This window comes from Pongo pygmaeus, chromosome 11, assembly GCF_028885625.2.
Source record: "Pongo pygmaeus isolate AG05252 chromosome 11, NHGRI_mPonPyg2-v2.0_pri, whole genome shotgun sequence".
Lineage (NCBI taxonomy): Eukaryota > Metazoa > Chordata > Mammalia > Primates > Hominidae > Pongo > Pongo pygmaeus.
In genome coordinates, this window is record NC_072384.2 from 102,933,253 (window position 1) to 102,957,756 (window position 24,504).

General features: G+C 42.1%; 1 protein-coding gene across 1 annotated transcript in view; it reads left to right on the forward strand.

The window, feature by feature from the left end:
* Positions 1-622: 622 nt before the first annotated feature.
* The window catches only part of FAM117B (family with sequence similarity 117 member B), a 135,360-nt gene continuing 111,478 nt past the window's right edge, over positions 623-24,504 (forward strand). The window contains exon 1 of the mRNA XM_054479151.2: positions 623-1,453. Coding sequence (XP_054335126.1) covers positions 847-1,453 — 607 coding nt within the window. The 5' untranslated portion in view covers positions 623-846. The remainder of the gene's footprint in view (positions 1,454-24,504) is intronic.

The window sequence follows — 24,504 nt, forward strand, 5'->3', positions numbered from 1 at the left end:
TAGATACTATCTAAAATCTCATTCTAACAGGCAAGTTTAATCTTTCTGAGATTTGCCTCTTTGTAGAGCTCTAAAAAATAAAAGGAGAGGGGCGTAAAATGCCAGTAAGATTAGTTAAATTTCTTCTCCTTTTGAGCCCTGCCCATAGGTAGATGGAATTAGGGCAGAACAAAAACATTAAGAATAAAAGCCCGAAAGAGATGCGCGTACAGGTGAACACAAGTGAATACTGGGGTAAGGAAATGAGTTATGCGGAAAAGGCTTCAGACCATCCCTGGGAACTGCTCCGGGTCTGGACATTTCCTTTGGCAACCTTCCAGAGTCTGAGTCCCCAGGGCTCCCCCCGGCGGGAAGGGAAAGGCGCGCGTGGCTAGGCGCGCGCGTACACGGGCACTCACGTGTACACACACACGCGCGCACACTACACATACACACAGGGCCCATTTCCTCCGCTCCCTCCCCGCGGGGGGCGGGTCTCTTTCTCTTTAAAGAGCAGACGGTCTCCGCGCACACCCAGGCTCTCAAGGCCTCGGGGGCCCGGGACCCGAGCTGCTCGTAGCCAATGGGAGCGGTGGAGCGGCTCGAGCGCGGCTGACGCGGCACCAATGGGCGATCGTGGGGGGCGGGGGCAGCAGAGGAGACACTATTGTTGATGAGGAGCGGCGGCGGCGGCGGCTGCACCACCTCGTTGCTGCCTGCCCCGGCCCGGTCGCCCCCTGCACCCCGGAGTCCGGCTTCGTCACCCCGTCTCGGGGGGCCTGCCCTCCGGCCTCGAGAATCCTCCCCCTGCAGCCCAACAACAACAAAACCCCCCGTCTCGCCCAGTCACCGGGGAGGGGGGGGACCATGTCCCAGCGGGTGAGGCGCAATGGGTCCCCCACACCGGCCGGCTCCCTTGGGGGTGGTGCGGTCGCCACGGCCGGGGGACCCGGGAGCCGCTTGCAGCCCATGAGGGCGACGGTTCCGTTCCAGCTGAAGCAGCAGCAGCAGCAACATGGCAGCCCCACGCGGAGCGGCGGCGGCGGCGGCGGCGGCAACAACAACGGTGGCTGCTGTGGTGGCGCCTCAGGCCCCGCAGGCGGCGGCGGCGGCGGCGGCGGCGGCCCGCGCACCGCCTCGCGCAGCACCAGCCCCACGCGCGGCGGCGGGAACGCGGCCGCGCGCACCAGCCCCACGGTGGCCACGCAGACGGGCACGTCCGCGACGTCCACGCGAGGCACCAGCCCCACGCGCGGCGCCGCGCCTGGAGCTCGCGGGAGCCCCCCACGGCCGCCGCCGCCGCCACCGTTGCTGGGCACCGTGTCGTCGCCCAGCTCGTCGCCCACCCACCTGTGGACCGGCGAGGTGAGCGCGGCCCCACCCCCAGCCCGCGTCCGGCATCGGAGGAGGTCTCCGGAGCAGAGCCGAAGCTCGCCGGAGAAGAGGAGCCCCAGCGCCCCGGTTTGCAAAGCAGGTAAGTGCTGGGGGTTGCGCAGCGAGGGGGAGGCGGCTGCGGGAAGGGGTCCCGGGCGCGCGCTGCAATCGCGCGGGGACTGCAGAGCTGCCGCGGAGCCCGGGTGGCTGGGGGCGGGGCTGGGGGCGGTGCCGGGCGGTGGGGACCTGGCAACGCGGCCCCGCCTTTCCCGGGCCTACCCTGCGCCCCGCCCGCTTGCCTCATTCACCCCTCTGCCCGCCCGGCGCGGCTCCCTGGAGGTGGAGGTGTAGCGGCTAAACCTTGGGCTTGAGCTGATGAGTGTTAATGATAAACCTGGCGTCCTGGCCTTACTCCTGGAGGAGTCGTTACTGCTTACCCTCCCTCGAGGGTGAGGCTAGGAGTGGTTTGTCACTTTGTTTTAGGGACAGGGTTAATGTTGGCATAGCCCATATCTGCTGCTGCTTAGTATTTCTGTTCACAAAACAGTTTCAGATCTGGGTTACTGAATGCATTAGCAGTGGCAGATTTGGATCACTGAACAGATGAGGCTGAGAACCGTGTTTTAGCATTTCCCAAGACTTGATAAATGGGTAGCAAGAAGTGAGAATTAGACAAGATTCCTTAGGAAGGTTTATGGGTTTTGTCTGAGGCTCTAGGTGTATTTCTGATTTTGTGTACTGATTCTGTGTTTTGAATGTAGAAAAACAGAATCCAGTGTTTGTCTCCATCTTGTTATTGTTTTAGGGAGCTAACATTCGTTGTTTTTCTGTTTACCTGGAAGCTTTCTTGGGGAAAGTCCTGAATGGAGCTGTTGGGTGCCAATGGAGTCATTCATAAAGAGTAACTCAAAAGAGAAATTCAAATTGTGGGAAGTGGAAAGGAATAAAATTTATAATCTTGTTGCCTTGAGGAAAGGGGTGGTTTTTAGTTATGTATTCATTTTTGTCAACATATATCTTTGTCTTTCCCTGTCTGGGGAACTTCTGTTAGAATCTTCCAGGCAGAATGGTTGGGAATTTCAGGAAACAAATTCAGATGAAATAGTTTCCAAAATGGAAGAAATAGGATGACTCTTTCTTACTATTTATTTTATGAAAGTTTTAGATAATACTTATTTAGAGAGAATTGCCGTGGAAAATGATGAATAGTATTTTCTTTTTTTGAGGCAGAGTCTCTGTTGCCCGGGCTGAAGTGCAGTTACACGATCTCGGCTTACTGCAGCCTCCGACTCCCGGGTTCAAACGATTCTGCTTCAGTCTTCTGAGTAGCTGGGATTACAGGCAACCGCCACCATGCCCGGCTAATTTTTGTATTTTTAGTAGAGACAGGGTTTCACTATGTTGGCCAGGCTGGTCTCGAACTCCTGACCTCAGGTGAAACGCCCGCCTCGGCTTCCCAGAATGCTGGCATTACAGACGTGTGCCACTGCGCCCTGCCCAAATAGTGTTTTCTAATTAGAACCAGAGCACTGTTTTATTTATGTATTTATTTTTGTTTATATTTTTATTTATTTTTTGAGACGGAGTCTTGCTCAGCTGCCCAGGCTAGAGTGCAGTTATGTGATCTCGGCTCACTGCAACCACGGTCTCCCGGGTTCAAGCGATTCTCTCATCTCAGCCTCCCGAGTAGCTGGGATTACAGGCACCTGCCATCATGCCCGGCTAATTTTTGTGTTTTAGTAGAGACGGGGTTTCACCATGTTTGCCAGGCTGGTTTGGAACTCCTGACCTTATGTGATTCGCCCGCCTTGGCCTCCCAAAGTGCTAGGATTGCCCGGCCCAGAGCACTATTTTAAACCTTTTGAGAATGCAGAATGCTTTTCTAAAACCGTGATAAAAGTACTAGACTTCCCCCCTGTCACCTACTGAACTCTTACTATTTGGCAGGTGGTTTTTATGCAAAATCTCATTTAACCCTCACTATAGCTTTTAGAGAGGTTAAGTAACAAGCGGCTGAATTGGTATTTATTTGAACTTTGGTCAGTTGTACTCCAAAGACCATGTCTTTATATTATATCAAGGAAGTGACATCATGATGTGTAAGATAGAACGTGGGAAATATATAGCACACCAAAATTACATGTACTTAGTTTAGTAACTTTTTTTTTTAAGACGGAGTCTCACTCTATCACCCAGGCTGGAGTGCAGTGGTGCAATCTTGGCTCACTGCAACCTCTGCCTCCCGGGTTCAAGCGATGCTCCTGCCTCAGCCTCCCGAGTAGCTGGGATATTACAGGCATACGCTACCACGCCCGGCTAATTTTGTGTTTTTGGTAGATACAGGGTTTCTCCACATTGGTCAGGCTGGTCTCAAGCTCCTGACCTCAGGTGACCTGCCGACCTCGGCCTCCCCGAAGTGTTGGGATTGGGATTACAGGCATGAGCCACCGCGCCCAGCCGCTAGTTAAGTAACTCTTACAGATATGAACAAAACTGCTTCAGTCCTTCAGCCTTCTGGAGCCAGCATAGTGCATCAGGTGGAAGGGAAGGAGCTGGCTTGTAAGTGGGCAGTAGAGGTGGCAGAAGGAGGCACAGCGTGTAGTCTGATAACAGAATCTGGCTCTCTTAACAACTGTTTGACACTCAGAGAAACACCCTGAGGAGAACTGGGTTGAATGAAGTATTGGCAAGGTGTGGAGGAAGGTACTCTTTTCCTCTGATCTCTAGGAGGTCTCTGTTTCCTGGGATGTCAGGCTACTCCCATGTGCTCTTCACGTTTTTGAATGCTCCCCTTCCCTAGCTCATCCCATAGAGTACTTGCTGTAAAATTATCCCATTTGCTCCCCCACCAAAATAAATAAATAAATAAATTCAGAAAAATAAAAACTCTTATTTCTCAAAGTGTAGTCTGTGGTTCATCTGTATCAGAATTAGGGTGTGTGGTATAATAAAAAATAATTTGGCCAGGCGTGGTGGCTCACACCTGTAATCCCAGCACGTTGGGAGGCCGAGGCGGTGGATCACCTGAGGTCAGGTTTAATACCTGTGTTCCGCCAACTAGAAAAATAAAAACTCTTATTTTTCTAGTGCAGCACTTTCACCTAGGTGTGAGAAATACTGTCTGTTATTAAGTCATACTCTAGTGTGAATGTCTCATAGTTTCCTTCCCAGGAATTGTTGTTTCACTCTAGTAAATATCCATGCAGAGTAGAACAAAGTGTTTTCAAATTTCAGGTGTTCATAACACACACAAAACTACGATGAAATAATTTGCTGTTTTTATATGACTAAAGCTGGAAGGAAAGTCTTTGTAAACTTCAGAATCCCTTTTTCATTAAAGGGAGGCTACCACCAGTTTGCAGCTGTGATGAATGTAAAAATCCCTACTGTAAAGGATAAGGGTCTACCCCATATAGTTCTATAAGCCTCATAGGACTCAAATTTCAGGGTCCATCTAGATCAGGCTGTTGACTTCTAGGTGTCTTATCAGATGAACTGGATACGCTAACCTTTGTTAGGGATCCACTATCTCAGAGTCCCTAAGTTGAAGGTATCAAGATCCCTATCCAGTTGCTTTATTCTTCTGGGGTTAGAGCTAATTGGCTGGTGTAGAACTTCCTACTCTTGTCTACTATAAAGTAATCCAAGCACCCATCCCTGACAGATATTTTAAACTTCCCACCTTCAGTGACTGTCATCTCCATAGCAAAGCCGTTTGTCATTAGGAACTGAGGTATGTTTAGAAAAGGTACCTAGGCAACAGTGTTAACCAGAAAGTTTATTTTTGTGCCTTCTCTCCTTTTACCCAACTTTGTTTTATTTATTAAAATGTCAAATAGATTACAAATGGAGAGATGGTATAACATAGAGGTGAGGAGGATATACTTTGGGTAGACAGAGTTTAATACCTGTGTTCTGCCAACTAGAAGCCATGTGATATGGAAAGTTATCTTTCTTATCTGTGAAATGGGTGGTGAAATCTACTTCATATGATAGTAGGGATTAAATAAGGGAAAACTGAAAAACAGCATAGTACCTCAGTATAAAAGTTAGCTGTTGTGTATCATATTAGTTTTGCTTCTAGTTTTAGTGTATTTAACATAAATTACCAGTGTAGGTTCAGTTTTCATTGGTGATAACATTGTCTGTGAACATCCAGAATGGTGTTTCTCAAAGTGTAGTCTGTGGTTCATCTGTATCAGAATTACTTAGGGTGTGTGGTATAATAAAAAAAATTTGGCCAGGCGCGGTGGCTTATACCTGTAATCCCAGCATTTTGGGAGGCCAAGGTGGGTGGATGACCTGAGGTCAGGAGTTCAAGACCAGCCTGCCCAACGTGGCAAAACCCCATCTCTACTAAAAATACAAAAAATTAGACAGGCGTGGTGGCAGGCGCCTATAATCCCAGCTACTGGGGAGGCAGAGGCAGGAGAATCACTTGAACCCAGGAGGCGGAGGTTGCAGTGAGCCGAGATCGTGCCACTGCCCTCCAGCCTGGGCAACAAGAGCAAAACTCCGTCACAACAACAACAGCCACCACAAAATATATATATAGCAAGTCATAGTCTTGCTAGTTGCCCCCTTCCTTTGGATGTATTAAGTTGTGTATAAATTTGGTTGTTTATTGGAGTTGGGGAGTGCCAAGGGCAGCAAAAAGTGATAACTTCTTTGGACTAATAGGCAGAAATCAAGAAGCAAGATACCAGAACTTCATATTTGTGTCATCTTTGATGTCTACTTTCTAGTACCTTATGAAATACATCTCTAAGAATTTAGTGTTTCTCTGACATTTGGAGGATTGCTGCTAACATTACATGTTCAAGGGAATTCTTTTTTTTTTTTTGGACACCAAGTCTCTGTCACCCAGGCTGGAGTGCAGTGGCACGATCTTGGCTCACTGCAACCTCTGCCTCCCGGGTTCAGGTGGTTCTCCCACCTTAGCTTCCCGAGTAGCTTGGGACTACAGGTACATGCCACCATGCCCGGCTAATTTTCTGTATTTTGGGTAGAGACTGGGTTTCACCATGTTGCCCAGGGTGCTCTCCAACTCCTGAGCTCAAGCTATCTGCCTGCCTCAACCCACCAAAGTGCTGGGATTAGAGGCACGAGTCACCCACACCTGGCTAAAGGGAATTCTTTTGGTTTGTGATGTCTATATTTTGCAATGAAGATGAGGCAAAGTAGAAACTATTAGTTTTATGTCTTGGCTAGTAGAATTTACATTTAATTAAGTTAAATTCTGTAAGCTTTGATTGAACTACTCTGTGTTATTAACAGTGTAATACAAAGATGTAAAAGACACAAGGAAGTCCAGAGACTCACAAACTAGCTATGTAAGACAGATACATAAGCATATAATGTGATGAGTTTTCTGGCTTAGAGAGTGAATAATTCCACCAGGGATGGGTATAGAAGTTCCCTCAGAGGAGATGAATTTTGAATTGGATTAGAAAGGGAAGAACAGAACTTTGCAGTTGGATCTTAGAGGTGTGAAAATAAGCCTATCATATTCAATTCTTTGTGGCTTGAAATGTAGGGTAATAGGGTGTTGGGATGGGGAGAGCGGAAATAGTAGAAAAAGAAAGGAGTGACGTAAGTTTTCAGAATGGCTTTGAATAGAATATATACATTAGAAAGTATTCCATGGTTAATAGTATGTACTCTGGAGCCAGACTATCAGGGTTCAGATCCTGGAGTTGCCATTTACTTGCTAGCAGTTTAACTTTAGGCAAGTTCACTTTACTTGTAAAAGGGGGATGCTAATGGTACTTACCGTAGATAATTGTTTCAAGGAATAAAATCCTTGTAATCTGTGTGTGGGGTATAGGAATCTCTCAATATTAGATATTTTCTTTTTTTTTTTTTTTTTTTAGATGGAGTTTCACTCTTGTTGCCCAGACTGGAGTGCAGTGGCAGATCTTGGCTCATTGTAACCTCTGCCTCCTGGGTTCAAGCGATTCTCCTGCCTCAGCCTCCCGAGTAGCTGGGATTACAGGCGCCTGCCACCATGCCCAGCTAACTTTTGTATTTTTAGTAGAGACGGGGTTTCACTATGTTGGCCAGGCTGGTCTTGAACTCCTGACCTCAGGTGATCCATCCGCCTTGGCCTCCCAAAGTGCTGGGACTACAGGCGTGAGCCACCGTGCCTGGCAGATATTTTCTTTTTCTTTTTTTTTTTTTTTGTCGGAGTCTCACTCTGTTGCCCAGGCTGGATTGCAGTGGTGTGATCTCGGCTTACTGCAATCTCCGCCTCCCAGGTTCAAGCCATTCTCCTGCCTCAGCCTCCTTAGTAGCTGGACTACAGCTGCGTGCCACCACGCCTGGCTAATTTTTGTACTTTTTTTTTTTTAAGTAGAGACAGGGTTTCACCATATTGGACAGGCTGGTCCTGAACTCCTGACCTCATGATCGTCCACCTCGGCCTCCCAAAGTGCTGGGATTACAAGCGTGAGCCACCACGCCCGGCCAGATATTTTCACATCATTTTCTTCCTTCTCATCCAAGGCTTTAGGCACTCACAGTTATTATTACTAGTATTTATATTCTTAGAATAAATAGAATATATATATAACAAATAAGATGAGTAGAGTGTGACTTGAGATAGGAGAAACTCACAAAGGCATTGATCACCTGAATTTCAGTGGAATGGCAGTGGGAATGGCAAGAGTAAAAAAGATCGAAAAGACTGATTTGGCAAACTGTTGGATGTAGAGATTGAGAAAGGGGGAGTTGAGGGTGATAGTTTGGATGGTGGTTCTAATTGATAACAGTGAGGAGAACAGATTTGGGAAAAGCAAATGAACTCAGTTGTGGATGTATTTGGTTTGTACTCTCAGGAACTTCAGATAATTTTCTAGATTGTGGCAAATAACATTTTAAAACTCAGGGATACACTTCGAACTTGGGGGTAAAAGTTAGGACTCATTCATTGCAGTTAAGTAAACATTCATTTAACATGTACATCATGCTAGGCAATTTACATATGGGCAACACTCGAAATGACTAATCACTAGGATGGATAAAATGATAGGGAAAATGCTGAAGATAGAACTCTGGGAGGAAACAAGCATTTTTAAGGGTAGAAAGAAAAGCCAGTGAAGAAGCCTGTGAATGTGGTAGGAGGAGAAATGGTAGAATAGTGTTGAGAAAGTCTAAAAGAAAGATTGTATTTCAAGGAGAGGTAGTAAAGATTTTCAAATGCTGTGAAGTAGGCTGAGCCTGGAGAATAGGCCTTTGAATCTGGCATGTAGATTAGTCAATAATCTGTGAGAGAAAGTAGTTTGAGAAGCGTGTTGGGGGCACAAATCAAAGTGGAGGATGAGGAAGTAGAGGTAATGAGTATAAAGTACTTTAATGTCGTGGACGGAAGGAAAGTGAAAAAACTGGGTGAAGGGTGTGCTTAAGCTTCAGTTATTTACAGGATGTGGAAAACTTCAGCTTGTTTATAGCTTTTAGGGAAAGGATTTATAGAATGAAAGATTGCAAATTCAAGAGAAGATGGTAAATGTAGATGGAGCAAGGTTATGGAAAATGTGAGAGGCATGGGATCCAGTACATGGTAGAGTCTGGAAATCTCAGAAACAATTAAGGACTTTTTTTTCTCTGAGGAGGGGAAGAGGTAAGGGCGTAGGTTAAGATGATAGGTAAATCAGCAGTAGAAGGGAAGGAAGTTGAGAAAGTAAGCTACTTCCATTTCCAAACTACTTGAAGGCAAAAATAGCATGCTTGTCTTAATACTATATTTTTAAATTTAAATTTATTTTTCTAAACTACGTGTGCATAATTTAAAATGTCAAATAGCACTAAACTTACTATTGAATAAAATGTTCCCTTGTCACATCTTTCTCCACTCCCTCTTCCTGCCCCCTAGAAATAACCACTTTCAACTCTTAGAGGTTTCTTTGGCTGTTTACCTACACGTTTCTTTTTCTTTCTTTCTTTTTTTTGAGACAGAGTCTCGCTCTGTTGCCCAGGCTGGAATGCAATGTCAGGATCTCAGCTCACTGCAACCTCTGCCTCCTGGGTTCAAGCAATTCTCATGCCTCAGCCACCTGAGTAGCTGGGATTGCAGGTGTGCAGCACCATTCCCTGCTAATTTTTGTATTTTTAGTAGAGGCAGGGTTTTGCCATGTTGGCCAGGCTGGTCTCGAACTCCTGGCCTCAAGTGATCCACCCGCCTTGGCCTCCCAAAGTGCTGGAGTTATAGGCATGAGCCACCGTGCCTGGCCTACATATTTCTAAATAATATGCTATCCTACTGCTTCCGGAGTTTTTTTTTTTTTTTTCAGTTTTATGTATTATGTAGTGACTTGCTACTATGGAAAATGTACACTTAATTCTCTAATCACCATCCTACCGAATCCTTCCGTTGTAGGTGTAGCATCTTTTGGTTAAATCAGTATTAGTGTTATTATGACCGTGTAAATACTGATTACAGTAGAGCCTTGTGGTATACTACAGTTATATTTTCTTCTTAAGTAACTTTTTATGGTCCTTGAGGTTAAAATTGTTTTTCATTTTGATTGCTTCGTTTTCTATATACCTATCACAAATTTATCCCTAAGAAAGTTTTGATAATAGAAACTTCCTGTAAATAATTAAAAACATAGCAGAGAGTTACTTTTGTTTATTTTCCTTGGAGATATGTCTTTTGGAGTCCCTCATCCTCCTATTCCAAATTAGCTCATTGATCTCTACATCTGTGGCACAGCTATTAGAACCGGGAACTTCCCTGGGAATTCTCTTCACTTCTCTCCTGTTTTGGATACTCTAATTTCTGGATGTTGTTTTGCTGGAGTGCATTTTCCAATAATTTTTTGAGAGAGGATACATGGGAGGTATATGTTATACCCAGACCTTGAATATCTTCAGTGATGTCTTTATACTTGCCGGTTTGACTGGGTATAGAATTAGAATTGTAGGTTGGAAATAATTTTTCCACTGAGTATTGAAAGCACTTCATCTTCTAGCTTTTGGAATTGCTGTTGAGAATTTGGATGCCATTCTGATTCTTAATCCTTTGTTGGTGATGGTGTCTGTCCTCTGTGGAAGGGTTACCACCATTCTGAAATGAGGATTGCCTTCTTGTGAGTTGTTTCATTGTTTGTTTTCTGTTCACTGTGCTGGTTACTCTGTGGGCTTTTTCAGTCTAGAGACTATTTCTGGGAATTTGTCTTTTATTATTTCTCCTTTCTGTTATCTTTGTTTTCTCTTTTTGGAACCTGTGTTATCTAGTTGTGGTATATCTTGGAGCACATCTGTAATTTAATAATTTCTGTCCTAGTTTCCGTATCTTTATCTGTTTGCTTTTCTTTTTTATTATTTTTCAAAATTTCAAAATATATTTTCTTTTAAAAAATAGAGACTGAGTCTCGCTATACTGCCCAGGCTGGTCTCGAACTTCTGGCCTTAAGTGATGCTTTTGCCTTGGCCTCCCAAAGTGCTGGGATTACTCACGCCTGGCCTGTTTCTTTTTTTTTTTTTTTTTTTTTTTTTGAGACGGAGTCTCGCTGTCACGCATGCTGGAGTACAGTGGCTGCGATCTCGGCTCACTGCAGGCTCCGCCCCCCAGGGTTCACGCCATTCTCCTGCCTCAGCCTCCCGAGTAGCTGGGACTACAGGCGCCCGCCACCTCTCCCGGCTAATTTTTTGTATTTTTAGTAGAGACGGGGTTTCACCGTGTTAGCCAGGATGGTCTTGATCTCCTGACCTCGTGATCCGCCCGCCTCGGCCTCCCAAAGTGCTGAGATTACAGGCGTGAGCCACCGCGCCGGCTGCCTGTTTTTATTTCTGTCAGATTTATTTATTTGAGACGGAGTCTCGCCCTGTCGCCCAGGCTGGAGTGCAGTGGAGAGATCTCGGCTCACTGCAACCTCCGCCTCCCGGATTCGAGCAATTCTCCTGCCTCAGCCTCCCGAGTAGCTGGGACTATAGGGGCACGCCACTACACCTGGCTAATTTTAGTGGGTTTCACCATGTTGGCCAGGCTGGTCTTGAACTCCTGACCTCAAGTGATCCGCCTGTCTCCACCAACCAGAGTGCTGGGATTGTAGGCGTGAGCCGCTCGGCCTGGCCACTTTCTATTAATATTTAAGTGAGACATTAAAATGCTGATTAAATGTTTTCTGTGTTTAGATCAGGCTGCTAGTCTGGAGCATGTTACTCTAGAAAGAAGATGCAGGGACTCCCAAAAGTAGGTTTTTTTTCTTCTCTTGGGCCAGTTTCCCCAGGGAAGAGACCTCAGTATCATGCCTAAGGATATGTGTAGTGTCCTTAAGTCCAGAGCCTGTCTCGTTAATTTCTATACCGCAGATTTTCCCAATCTTTTTGTTCTGGAGACCCCTTGGCATCATTTCCGTTTCTCAGGGAACCCAGGCATTTGTGACCAGGAAGTTGAGATATATTGCTCTAGTAATAATTTATGCTCTTTTGAGTACGAGTGATTTCTCTATGAATCTGTTTATTTGACCATCTTATTAGCCTATTCATTTTGTATGGTTTTCCTCTCTCCCCTAAGGATATCATCATTATTGCAAGTGAGTAGTGAAGTAAAGGAAACTTTAGTTTTTCCTTCGAAAGAAATTCCTGTGTGATTTTTTTTTTTACCTTGTTTAAGTGATAACAATAGTTTTATCCCCAGTTTTTAGTATACAAGATGCTAATGAGATATTATATGATCTAGGGTATGTACAAGAGGCAAGCCCCCAGCCACCTTTTAAGACTAAACATGACATTTTTAACTAACTTTTTTCGGGGGAAAATGTACAGTTAAGCTTAGCTTACCTTTCTTGAAATTAATCTCTTCCCTTTTCTTAGATTTTTAAAAATTTACAAGGCAACCATAATGTTTTGATTAAATAATTTGTATAAGACAAAATGGGATTTATGTTTTCTAAAGGTATATTTAATTTAAATGAACTTAGTAAAGTTATTTTTTACAATAGGAAAATTTATAATGTTTATAGTAAAAGCTACTAAAACCATAAAGCAAGGCAATATGAAAAAAATATAGCTTAACACAATTTTATATGAGAGCTTCAAAAATTTCTTTTTCTGTAACATGAGCTGTGTCAAATATAGGTCTAGCAGAATTAATGTGTGGCGATTTCTTGGTCTCTATTCTAGACCTGTACATAAAAAGTGATATTTTCAAAATTGAAAAAAAATAATTTATTTCAACAAAACATGTATATATATATAAATATATATATATATATATATTTTTCTATACAAATACTCAGTTCTGGGTTGAGCTTGAAATGAGCACACCCAGATTTCATATTCAACTGAAATGAAACTTTTTTCTTTGATCTTGATGCTTGTTAAACAAGAAAAAGCTTGTTGATGCATATGAGAATTTGAAAACTACAGCAAAATATTCATCGCTTACATGTGAATGACAAGACTTTATTCTTTCCATAGAAATCTAGAACTTATTTTGGGGCAGATGAGGAAATCTTAGGTGGAGCATAGGATCAGGCTACAGCAAAGTTATCACCTAAACATCTGCTTCCAAAACAACTTGGTTGAAAACTTGTTTTTGCTCTTGCCTCTTTTCCTGTGTATTGTTCTAGTGAGTTTATGTATTTTTATTCTGTTAGTATTATTTAATAGGAAGAATCTGACATTTTTTTGATTGAGGCTGGCATGTAGCAGTTGAGATGAAATTAGTGCTAGTTTAACCCAAAAGAAATTTACTGACATTTTTCTTCTTCTTCATGAGCTAGTATAGGCTGCTGTTTGGAGTCTTTGCCCTCAAGGAACTAACTCTGTAATTGTGTGGTTTAATTTACCTACCAGAATGTCTCTCTCTTTCCTCTCCTCTCTCCCCTACCCCATTCTTTCTTTGCAGGCAATAATGTGCACATGATAAAAATTATAAATGGTAAGGAGAATACAGTCAGCAGTCTTCTTGCTGTTTGTCTCAGTTCATTCTTCTCAAGAGAAATCCAGTTGTTTCTTTATATAATTCCAGAGCTATTCTATGTGTATTCAAATATATGTATATGTCAGCCGGGCTCGGTGGCTCATGCCTGTAATCCTAGCACTTTGGGAGGCCGAGATGGGTGGATTGCCTGAGCTCAGAAGTTCGAGACCAGCCTGGGCAACATGGTGAAACCCCGTCTCTACTAAAATACAGAAAAAAATTAGCCAAGTATAGTGGTGTGCGCCTGTAGTCTCAACTACTTGGGAGGCTGAGGCAGGAGAATTGCTTGAACCGGGCAGGCGGAGGTTGCAGTGAGCCAGGATTGCGCCACTGCACTCCAGCCTAGGTGATAGAGCGAGACTCTGTCCCCACCCCCCCCAAAAAATAAAAAATACATATATATATATGTATGTATGTGTGTGTGTGTGTGTGTGTGTATGTCATTGTGCACATAGGTTTATAGTGGACCATGCATTATTTCATCAGGCTTTTATTTATAAACATTTAGATCATTTCTAGCCTTTTGCTGTTAAATGATGCTAGGTTGAATATTCTTGTACATACTTCTTTGTGCACTTATATATGAATTTATCTGTAGGACAAATTCTTTTTTTATTATTATTTTTTATTTTTTTTGAGATGAAGTCTCGCTCTGTTGCCCAGGCTGGAGTGCAGTGGGGTGATCTTGGCTCACTGCAACCTCCGACTCCCGGGTTCAGGCGATTCTCCTGCCTCAGCCTCCTGAGTAGCTGGGACTACAGGCGCACACCTGACTAATTTTTGTATTTTTAGTAGAGATGGGGTTTCACCATGTTGACCAGGCTGGTCTCGAACTCCTGACCTCGGGTGTTCTGCCCGCCTCAGCCTCCCAAAGTGCTGGGATTATAGGCATGAGCCACCGTGCCCGGCCGGCAAATTCTTAGAAATAGAATTTTTTGGGTCAGAAGGGTGTGCATTTTTCTTTGTGTTGTCAGATATATTTTGGGAATTGATATCAATTCATATCTGAATTTCATGAACATTTTTCCCCATCCTCCTTTGGATTATGTTTTATCATTTCATCTTACTATTATTTTTTGGAGTCCTTGCCCTCAAGGAGTAAACTCTTAATTGTACAGTTTAATCTACCTACCAGAATGTCTGCTTCCCTCTCTCTTTTCTGTCTTCCCTGTCTTCACTATTGTTGCCTCTTTTTACTGTGTTCTAAAGTGGTTGTGCTAGAGCACTGCTGTCTAGTAGAACTTTGTGAATGATGGTGTGTTGTTTAATATTTCATATGGTAGAACCTTATATATAATTCTGTTTCCTCCCACCCATCCTTTGTGATATAATTGTCAAATACTTTGTTATTCATCAAATATTTTCTCTCTGTTATAAACTTTGTAATGCCTTGTTATTTATTTGTTTATTTTTATTTTTTATTTTTTATTTTTTTATTTTTGTTCTGTCTCCGAGGCTGGAGTGCAATGGTGTGATCTCAGCACACTGCAACCTCTGCCTCCCAGGTTCAAGTGATTCTCCTGTCTCAGCCCCTCGAGTAGCTGGGATTACAGGCAGGCGCCACCACACTGGGCTAATTTTTGTGTTTTTAGTAGAGACGGGGTTTCACTATGTTGGCCAGGCTGGTCTCGAACTCCTGACCTCAAGTGATTTGCCCACCTCGGCCAGAGTGCTGGGATTTACAGGGGTGAACCACTGTGCTTGGCTTATTTATTTATTTATTTATTTATTTGTTTATTTTTTGAGATGGAGTTTTGCTCTTGTCGCCCAGGCTGGAGTGCAGTGGTGCGATCTCAGCTCACTGGAACCTTCGCCTCCTGGGTTCAAGTGATTCTCCCGCCTTTAGCCTCCCGAGTAGCTGGGATTACAGACGACTACCACCACACCTGGTTAATTTTTTTTTTGGGGGATTTTTAGTAGACACGGGGTTTCATCTTGTTAGCCAGTGTTTTAGAGCAATTAAAAATAGGAAGAAAGTCTTTTATATTTATCCTAATTTCTACTATTTTCAGCAGGCTTAATTTCTTTGTTTGAAAATAAGATGGTTCTAGTTAGTGTGAATGAAAAAGGGTTTATCTGAGAAGTGAAAAATTGATAGGATTTGTTAACTGATTAGATTTGGTAGATGAAAGAGTGTAATGATGGCTGGGATTTGGAACCTACTTGGGTGGTTGGGTTAATAATGTTGCCAGTATTAACTTGTTTCATAAATGCTGTTACATTTTCTGTATTCATACAGAGTAGGCCATGGACTTTTGGAGCATAATGCACTAAAATTTTTAACGTTTAAAAGTAATAAAAATATGGAAAATTTGGACGATAAAGGAAAAGGCTCATGTATTAGGGTTCTCTAGAGGAACTGAACTAATAGGATAGATGTATATATAAAGGGGAGTTTATAAAGGATTATTGACTCATGTGATCACAATAGGCTGTCTGCAATCTGGGGAGCAAGGAAGCCAGTCCGAGTCCCTAAACCTCAAAAGTAGGGAAGCCGACAGTGCAGCCTTCAGTCTGTGGCAAAGGCCTGAGAGCGCCTGGCAATCCACTGGTGTAAATCCAAGAGTCCAAAAGCTGAAGAAACTGGATTGTGATGTTTAAAGGCAGAAAGCATCCAGCACGGGAGAAAGATGAAGGCCGGCAGACTCAGCAAGTCCTCTCTTCCAAGATCTTCTCCTGCCTGCTTTATTCTAGCTGCACTGGCAGCTGATTAGTTGGTGCCCACCCTGATTGAGGGTGGGTCTGCCTCTCCCATTCCGCTGACTCAAATATTAATCTCCTTTGGCAACACCCTCACAAACAAACCTGGGAACAATACTTTGCATCCTTCAATACAGTCGAGTTGACACTCAATAATAACCATCACAGCTCATTATTATTTTTGGATGTTCCTTTCTAATTTGCCATTCTTTTTTTTTTTTTTTTTTTAAGACGGAATCTTGCTCAGTCGCCCAGGCTGGAGTGCAGTGGTGCCATCTCAGCTCACTGTAACCTCCGTCTCCCAGTTCAAGCAATTCTGGTGCCTCAGCCTCCAGAGTAGATGGGATTACAGGCACCTGCCACCACGCCCAGCTAATTTTTGTATATTTAGTAGAGACAGGGTTTCACCACGTTGGCCAGGCTAGTCTCAAATTCCTGATCGCAGGTGATCTGCCCATCTCAGCCTCCCAAAAGTGCTGGATCACAGGTGTGAGCCACCGCTCCGGGCCCTTAATTTACCTTTTTTTTTTTGAGACGGAGTTTGCTCAGGTTGGAGTGCAATGGCACAATCCTGGCTCACTGCAACTCCCACCTCCTGGGTTCAAGCGATTCTCCTGCCTCGGTCTCCTAAGTAGCTGGGATTATAGTTGCCCATCACCACGCCTGGTTAATTTTTTGTATTTTTAGTAGAGACAGGGTTTCACCATGTTGGCCAGGCTGGTCTCAAACTCCTGACCTCAGGTGTTCCACCCGCCTGGGCCTCCCAAAGTGCTGGGATTACAGGCGTGAGCCACCGCGCCCGGCCAAAAGTTTGTTATTTTACATGCTGTTCTACTGGGATATAATGGGCTATATTTAGTAGTGTCTGGGAAAACCATTTAATTTTATTTTCCTATTGTGCATGTGTGTTGGTATTTCTAAAGATAAAGACAAGTTTGGGAGGCCGAGGCGGGCGGATCACCTGAAATCAGGAGTTCGAGACCAGCCTGACCACCATGGAGAAACCCTGTCTCTACTACAAATACAAAATTAGCCGGGCGTGGTGATGCATGCCTGTAATCCCAGCTACTCGGGAGGCTGAGGCAAGAGAATTGCTTGAACCTGGGAGGCGGGGTTTGCAGTGAGCTGAAATTGTGCCATTGCACTCCAGCCTGGGCAACAAAAGCGAAACTCTGTCTAAAAAAAAAAAAGGGATGTCTTTATATTATTTTATTTTTTTTAAAGACAAGGTCTTGCTGTGTTTTCCAGACTGTAGTGCAGTGACATGATCTTGGCTCGCTGCAGCCTCGACCTCCCTAGCTTAAGTGATCCTCCCACCTCAGCCTCCTGAGTAGCTGGGACCACAGGTGCATGCCACCTTGCCAGGCTAATTTCTTTATTTTTTTGTAGAGATGGGGTCTCACTATACTGCCCAGGCTGGCCTCAAACTCATGGCTTCAGACGGTCCTTTCTTTGGCCTTCCAGTGTTAGGATTACAGGTGCGAGCCACCCTGCCTGGCCTGTTTATATTATTTTAGAACCCATGCTTACTTTGTGCAGAGCAGGATGTTGAGAACACATCCTTGACCTTATGGACTTTAGAATTTAAGGAAGAGATAATTCAGATTTTTACAGTATTCAGGGGTTAACAATACAAAGAACAAAATATGTAGTATTACCAAAAAGAGTAGTACTTCATGACAAAAGCCTGATATGGCCATATGTGGCTCTATCTTGAGTCAGAATGCTTTGTGTGCAGTCAGGAATTGTTGGGTGATTTGTAGAGTAGAGATCTTTCTCTTCTATAGAAAGCAGATGCCATTAATGCTATCCCTAAGAATTCTTGGAAGGTCTACTCCTGGAAATTAATTTAATGTCATGGGGATGCTCCTGTTCTACTTCAGAGATGTTATATCTCAATTGTATAAGGAAGATTGAGGACCCACACCTTTGGACATTTTCTCTAGCAGTTAAACTTTTTTACCCCTAAATCTCAGTAACCTGCAGTCCATAAAGGGAGAACTTGCAAGATTTAAGTGAGACTCAATAGAAATTTTGTCAAATGAATAAATGGCTTCCTGTTAAAAATAAATAAACAAAACAGGCTGGGCATGGTGGCTCATGCCTGTAATCCCAGCACTTTGGGAGGACGAGACTGGAAGATCACTTGAGCTCAGGAGTTTTCGAGACCAGCCTAGGCAACATAGCGGTACCTCATCTCTACAAAAAAATTGAAAAATTAGCTGGCTAAGGTGTCACACACCTGTAGTCCCAGCTGTTTAGGGGGCTGCGGTGGAAAGATCCCTTGAGCCCAGAAGGTCAAGGATGCAGTGAGCCATGATCATGCCACAGCACTCCTGCCTGGGCAACAGAGTAAGACCCTATCTCAAAAACAACAACAATAGCAACTAAAGAAACCCCCACAAAAGTGAAGACCCATGCCCTATCCTCTATTCATCTTTTAAAAAATATTTAACTTTTGTGTTGTTTTGTTTTAAGAGACAGGGTCTCGCTATGTTGCCTAGGCTGGTCTGGAACTCCAGGCCTCAAGCAATCCTCCTGCCTCAGCCTCCAGAGTTGCTGGGATTACAGGCATGAACATTTGTGCCTGACATTTATCTTTCGTGTATTCGTTCTTTATTAGTTTGGAATCTTTGAGTATCACTGGATTTTGTCTATCTTGAAAACTATTTTCTTGTCTTATAGTCAATTTCCCTGATAATTGAGAGTTTGAGAAATTCACACATGTTAGTTGAACCTTAGAAATCCTCATAATGTGTCCATTTGTTTACCCATTTTTCTTCATTTATTTGAATGTATTATATCCTCTTGGCAATTAAAGTGCGGCAAACACCACAAAAGATTTTTTTTTGCCCTAATCATTTATTACTATGGTGGTTGAAAAGAAATGATTTTTCTATCACTAATGAAATAGTCTTCCAGGTTCTCTCTTGCATTTCAAGTATACTACTATTCAGCCTTTTCTGTGCATGTATATAAGCATCTGTCAGGACAGAGGTAGACTCATGATTGCCAAAATTTCCCCAGTGAAATCATCTTGGCCTGGAGGGGATGCAGGAAGACAGTGAGTGAGAGAGAGAGAGAGAGAGAGAGAGAGAGAGAGAGAGAGAGAGAGTGTGTGTGTGTGTGTGTGTGTGTGTGTGTGTTGAAGACTTACTAACTTGATTCTGATTGAAAAGACAGTAATATTAAATTTAAATTTTATTGGCCAAATTTTTTTATTTATAATATTTACTTTAAGAACACTTACTGAGATATAAAATATATCCAGAAAAGTCTACCTCAAAAAAAAAAAAAATCTCAGAGTTGCTGGGATTTCAGGCATGAGCCACCATGCCTGACATTTGTCTTTTGTGTATTTGTTCTCTGTTTGGAGGCTCTGGGTTATCGCTGGATTTTTGCCTATCGTGAGCACTATTTTCTTGTCTTATAGTTAAGCTTTGTTTATGAAGGTTGTACTGCTAGCCCACTATTGAGTAGTTTTAATGTCTCCAATAATCCTGGAAATCTTCCCATTGGAATTTTTTTTTAATACTGGAAAATTGTATATTTCTAGTAGTGATATTATGTTGATTCATATACACATTGTCTGATACTCTTCTGTTTCGATTAATAGTATACACATCTTACTGCATTTCAGGCTGTGTACAGTAAGAGGTAATAGAACAGTTTCCCCTTTGTAATCTTTTTTTTTTTTTTTGCCCATATTGGAGTCAGACTTGCATCATACTGTATTTTTAAAAAGATTTGAAATGTGACCAATTTGTTAATGAGTCTGAACCCTCAAATAGGAGGCGAGAAAGTATGGTATAATGTGTTGTTATACATAAGGTTGAATACTCTGTCAAATTTATAAACTTCTAGTGGGTATTTGTTTCTTTTTCTCTTTACAAATTACTCTAGTAAAAACACCTTTATAAGGGTCTATTTGGGGCTGGTATGAGTATACGTTTTTATATATATCTATAGATAGATATATATATCTATAGATATATATCTATAGATATATATATCTATCTATCTATAGATATATATATCCTCTTTAGAAAAAATGTCCCCCAAAACAAAAAAGAAAAAGAAAAAGAAATGTCCCCAGGATTAAGATTATTTGTAAAGTTTTAAATAATTTAATGCTTTTTCTGGAGTAGGTTTGGTTTTAAGAAGGAAAAATTAATTTTTTGGTTCCTATAGTTTTACTTTTTTCAGAATGTCATATAAATGAGTTGTAGCATTTTCTAGCTTCATTCACTTAGCATAGTGCATTTGACATTCATTCATGTTATTGCATGTTTCAGTAGTTTATTTCTTTTTATTGCTGAGTAGTGTTCCATTATATGAATGTACCACGTTTGTTTACACATTATTAGTTGAAGGTTATTGGGGAGTTTGCAGTTTTGGGTGATTATGAATAAAGCTGCTATAAACATTTGTATGCAGGTTTTTTTTGGTGAACCTTGTTTTTGTTTTCTTTGTTAAAAACCTAAGATTGGGGTTTCTGGGTCATATAGTAAGTGTATGTTTATAAGAAATGTTCCCTTCCTTATCTGTTTTTAGAAGAGGTTATGTGGCATTGATAGTATCTCTTACTTGATTGCCAAAATTTCCCCAGTGAAATCATCTTGGCCTGGAGTGGGTGCGGGAAGAGAGTGAGAGATAGAGAGAAAGAGAGAGAGAGAGAGAGAATGTGTGTGTATGTGTGTTGAAGACTAGTTTAGTGCAGTAATGAGAAGGGGAGAAAGAGTAGAACAGGGAGTTTGATCTGTAAGACAGTGAACAATCAATTGAGAGAACTCACTACCTTTGGAATGTTTTTGTTAGAAAAATTTTAACTATAAATTCAGCTCATTTAATAGATACAGGACTATTAGGTTATCTCTTTTTTGAGGAATGAGCTTTGGTAGATTGTATCTTTCAAGGAATTGGTTTATTTGTGGACATGCAGTTGTGGTATTTCATTATTCTTTTTATTATCTGTGGAGTTTGTAGTGGTGGCATCCTTTCGGTCATTCCTGATTTGAATATTTGTATCTTTTCTCTTTTTTTGTTTGGTCAGAATGGCTAGAGAGGTTTATTATTTTTATAGGTCTTGTCAAAGAACCAGCTTTTAGTTTCATTTACTTTCTTTGTTATTTTTTCATTTCATTCATCTCTGCTCTCGTCTTTATTTTCTTCCTCCTACTTGCTTTTGGTTTAGTTTGCTCATTTTCTAGTTTCTCAGATGGAAGCTTACATTGTTGATTTGAAATCTTTTTCTAATAGAAACATTTAATGCCATACATTTTTCTCTAAGCAGTTGTTTATCTGCATGTCACAAAGTTTGATATGTATTTTCATTTTAATTCAGTTCCAGGTATTTTCTAGTTTTCCTCGAGGCTTGTTCTTTGACCCACAGATTACTTAGAAGGGTTTTATTCAGTTTTTAAATATTTTGGGATTTTTCCAGATAGCTTTCTTGTATTGATTTTTAAATTTGATTTCATATCAGAGAACATACCTTATTTGATTTCATTTCTTCTAAATTTGTTGAGGTTTATGTCCCAGGATATGATCTACTTTGATAAATGTTTCACATGCCCTTGTGTATTGTGCTGTTGTTAGGTGGAGTGTTCTATAAATGTCACTTAGGTCAGATTGATTGATAGTGGTTTTCAGGCCTTACATATCTTTGCTGATTTTCTATTTGTTTTATCAGTTGCTCAGAAAGGAGTCTTGAATCTCCAAATATAGTGGATTTTTCTATTTCTTCTTTCAGTTGTTGCTTCATATATTTTGAAGCTTTTAAAAAAAATCCATAAACATTTAGAATTGTTACATATTTTTTGGTGAATTGACCATTTTACTGTATAATTTCCCTCTATCCCTGGTAATTTTTCTTATTCTTAAGTCTACTCTGATTAGAGTTTGCAAGATCTATTTTTTCTATCCTTTCTATAATTCCATCCTTTGTTGTAATTAAAAGGATGTTTTATAGACAGAGTATTGTTGGCTCTTGTGTTTTTTATTTTTATTTATTTTATTTATTTTTTTGGAGATACAGTTTCCTCTGTCACCCAGGCTGGAGTGCAGTGGCATGATCTTGGCTCACTGCAACCTCCTCCTCCTGGGCTCAAGCAATTCTTGTGCCTCAGCCTCCTGAGTAGCTGGGACTACAGGGATGTGCCACCAGGCCCAGCTAGTTTTTGTATTATTAGTAGAGATGGGGTTTCACCATGTTGACCAGGCTGGTCTCCAACTCCTGACCTCAGGTGATCTGCCCGCCTCAGCCTCCAAAAGTGCTGGGATTACAGGGGTGAGCCACCATGCCCAGTATGTCTTGTGTTTTTAAAATCTAGTCTGATGATCCTGTATGTTAATTGTTCTGTTGAGACCATTTACATTTATTGACATTATTGATATATTTGGATATAGGTGTGCTGTTTTTTTTTGGAGACAGGGTCTTGCTCTGTTGCCTATGCTGGAGTGCAGTGGCACAATTATGGCTCACCGTAGCCTTGACCTCCCAGGCTCAGGTGATCCTCAAACCTTGGCTTCCTGAGTAGCTGAGATTATAGGTGCATGCCACCTCACCTGGCTAATTTTAAATTTTTTTTTAGAGATGGGTCTCACTATGTTGCCTAAGCTGGTCTCAACCTCGTAGGCAAGTGATCCTCCTGCCTTGGCCTCTCAAAGTACTGGGATTATAGGTGTGAGCCACCTCACCTGGCCCCTTCTGCTTTTTGTTCCATAATCTCCCTTTTCCTACCTTTCAGATTGCTTGACTGTTGTCTTAGTAATTCATTTAATTTATGTATTTTTTTGACTCTTTTTATGTTTTGTTTTGTTTTTGGTGGCTGCTATGGGGATTACAGTATACATACCTAACTTTATATTTTACTTAGAGTTAATACTTTACTGCTTCAGATGAAATGCAGAAATCACGCAATCTATGTTTCTTTAGCCTCTTTACATTACAGTGATTCTATATGTTACATCTTTAAACATTGAAAACCACATACTCAGCATTATAATTTTTGCTTTCAACGGTCATACCTATTTTAATGAATTTAACGGGAGAAAAATGTTTTATGTACAAGTATATTTATTACTTCATTTGCACTTCCTTTATTCCTAAAGTTACAGTTTCCCTTTGGTATCATTTTCCTTCTGCTTGAAGATCTACATTTAGCATTTGTTTTAGAACAGGTCTGCTGATGATGAATTATCTCAGTTTTCCTTCACCTAAGAATATCTTTTTTTAAAAAATTGAGACAGAATCTCACTCTGTCTTCCAGGCTGGAGTACAGGGGCGTGATCTTGGCTCACTGCAGCCTCTGCCTCCCGGGTTTAGGTGATCCTCTTGCCTCAGCCTCCCAAGTCCTGGGACTACAGGCATGAGCCACCACACCTGGCTAATTTTATGTTTTTAGTAGAGACAGGGTTTCACCTTGTTGACCAGGCTGGTCTCGAACTCCTGACCTCAAGTGATCCGCCCGTTTTGACCTCCCAAAGTGTTGGGATTACAGGTATAAGCCACTGTGCCCGGCCTAAGAATGTCTTTACTGCAGGAAATTTTCACTAGATGTAGAATCCTGGGTTTATTGTTTTACTCTTTTAGCTCTTCAAAAATGTAGTTTGTCTTCTGTGCTTTCTGATGAGACATCTATAATCACTGGAATCATTGTTTCTTTGTATGTAATGTGTTGTTTTTCACTGGCTCCTTTAGGAATTTTTTTCTTTAATCTTTGATTTTTTAGTAGTTTGATTATTTATGGGCGTACATTTATCCTGTTTGTGTTCACTTAATTATTTATGTTTCTCATGAAATTTGGAAGGTTTTGTTTTGTTAAATATTTTTTTTCTGCTCCAGTTTTTTTCTTTTGTTCTTCTGGAACTTCACTGACATGAACTTTTTGATATTCTCAGATCTTTGAGGCTCTTCCTGTCTTTTTTATTTTTATTTTTATTTTTTTTGAGATGGAATATTGCTCTGTCTCCCAGGCTGGAGTGCAGTGGCATGTTCTGGCTTACTACAACCTCTGCCTCCCAGGTTCAAGTGATTCTCCTACCTCAACCTCCCAAGTAGCTGGGATTACAGGCACGCACCACCACACTCAGCTAATTTTTGTATTTTAAGTAGAGACGGGGTTTCGCTATGTTGGCCAGACTGGTCTTGAACTCCTGATCTCAGGTGATCCACCTGCCTCGGCCTCCCAAACTGCTGGGATTATAGGCATGAGCCACCACACCTGGCCTTTTTGTTTTTTTGTTTTTTTGTTTTGAGACAGAATCTCGCTCTCTTGCCCAGGCTGGAGTGCAAAAGTGTGATCTCAGTTCACTGCAGCCTCTACCTCCTGGGCTCAGGCGATCCTCTACCTCATTCTCCCAAGTAGCTGGCATTACGGGGGCACATAATCCTGCCTGGCTAATTTTTGTATTTGTTTTGTCGAGATGGGTTTCACTATGTTGCCCAGACTGGTGGCAAAGTCCTAGGCTCAAGCGATCCACCCATCTTGGCCTCCCATAGTGCTGAGATTACAGATGTGAGC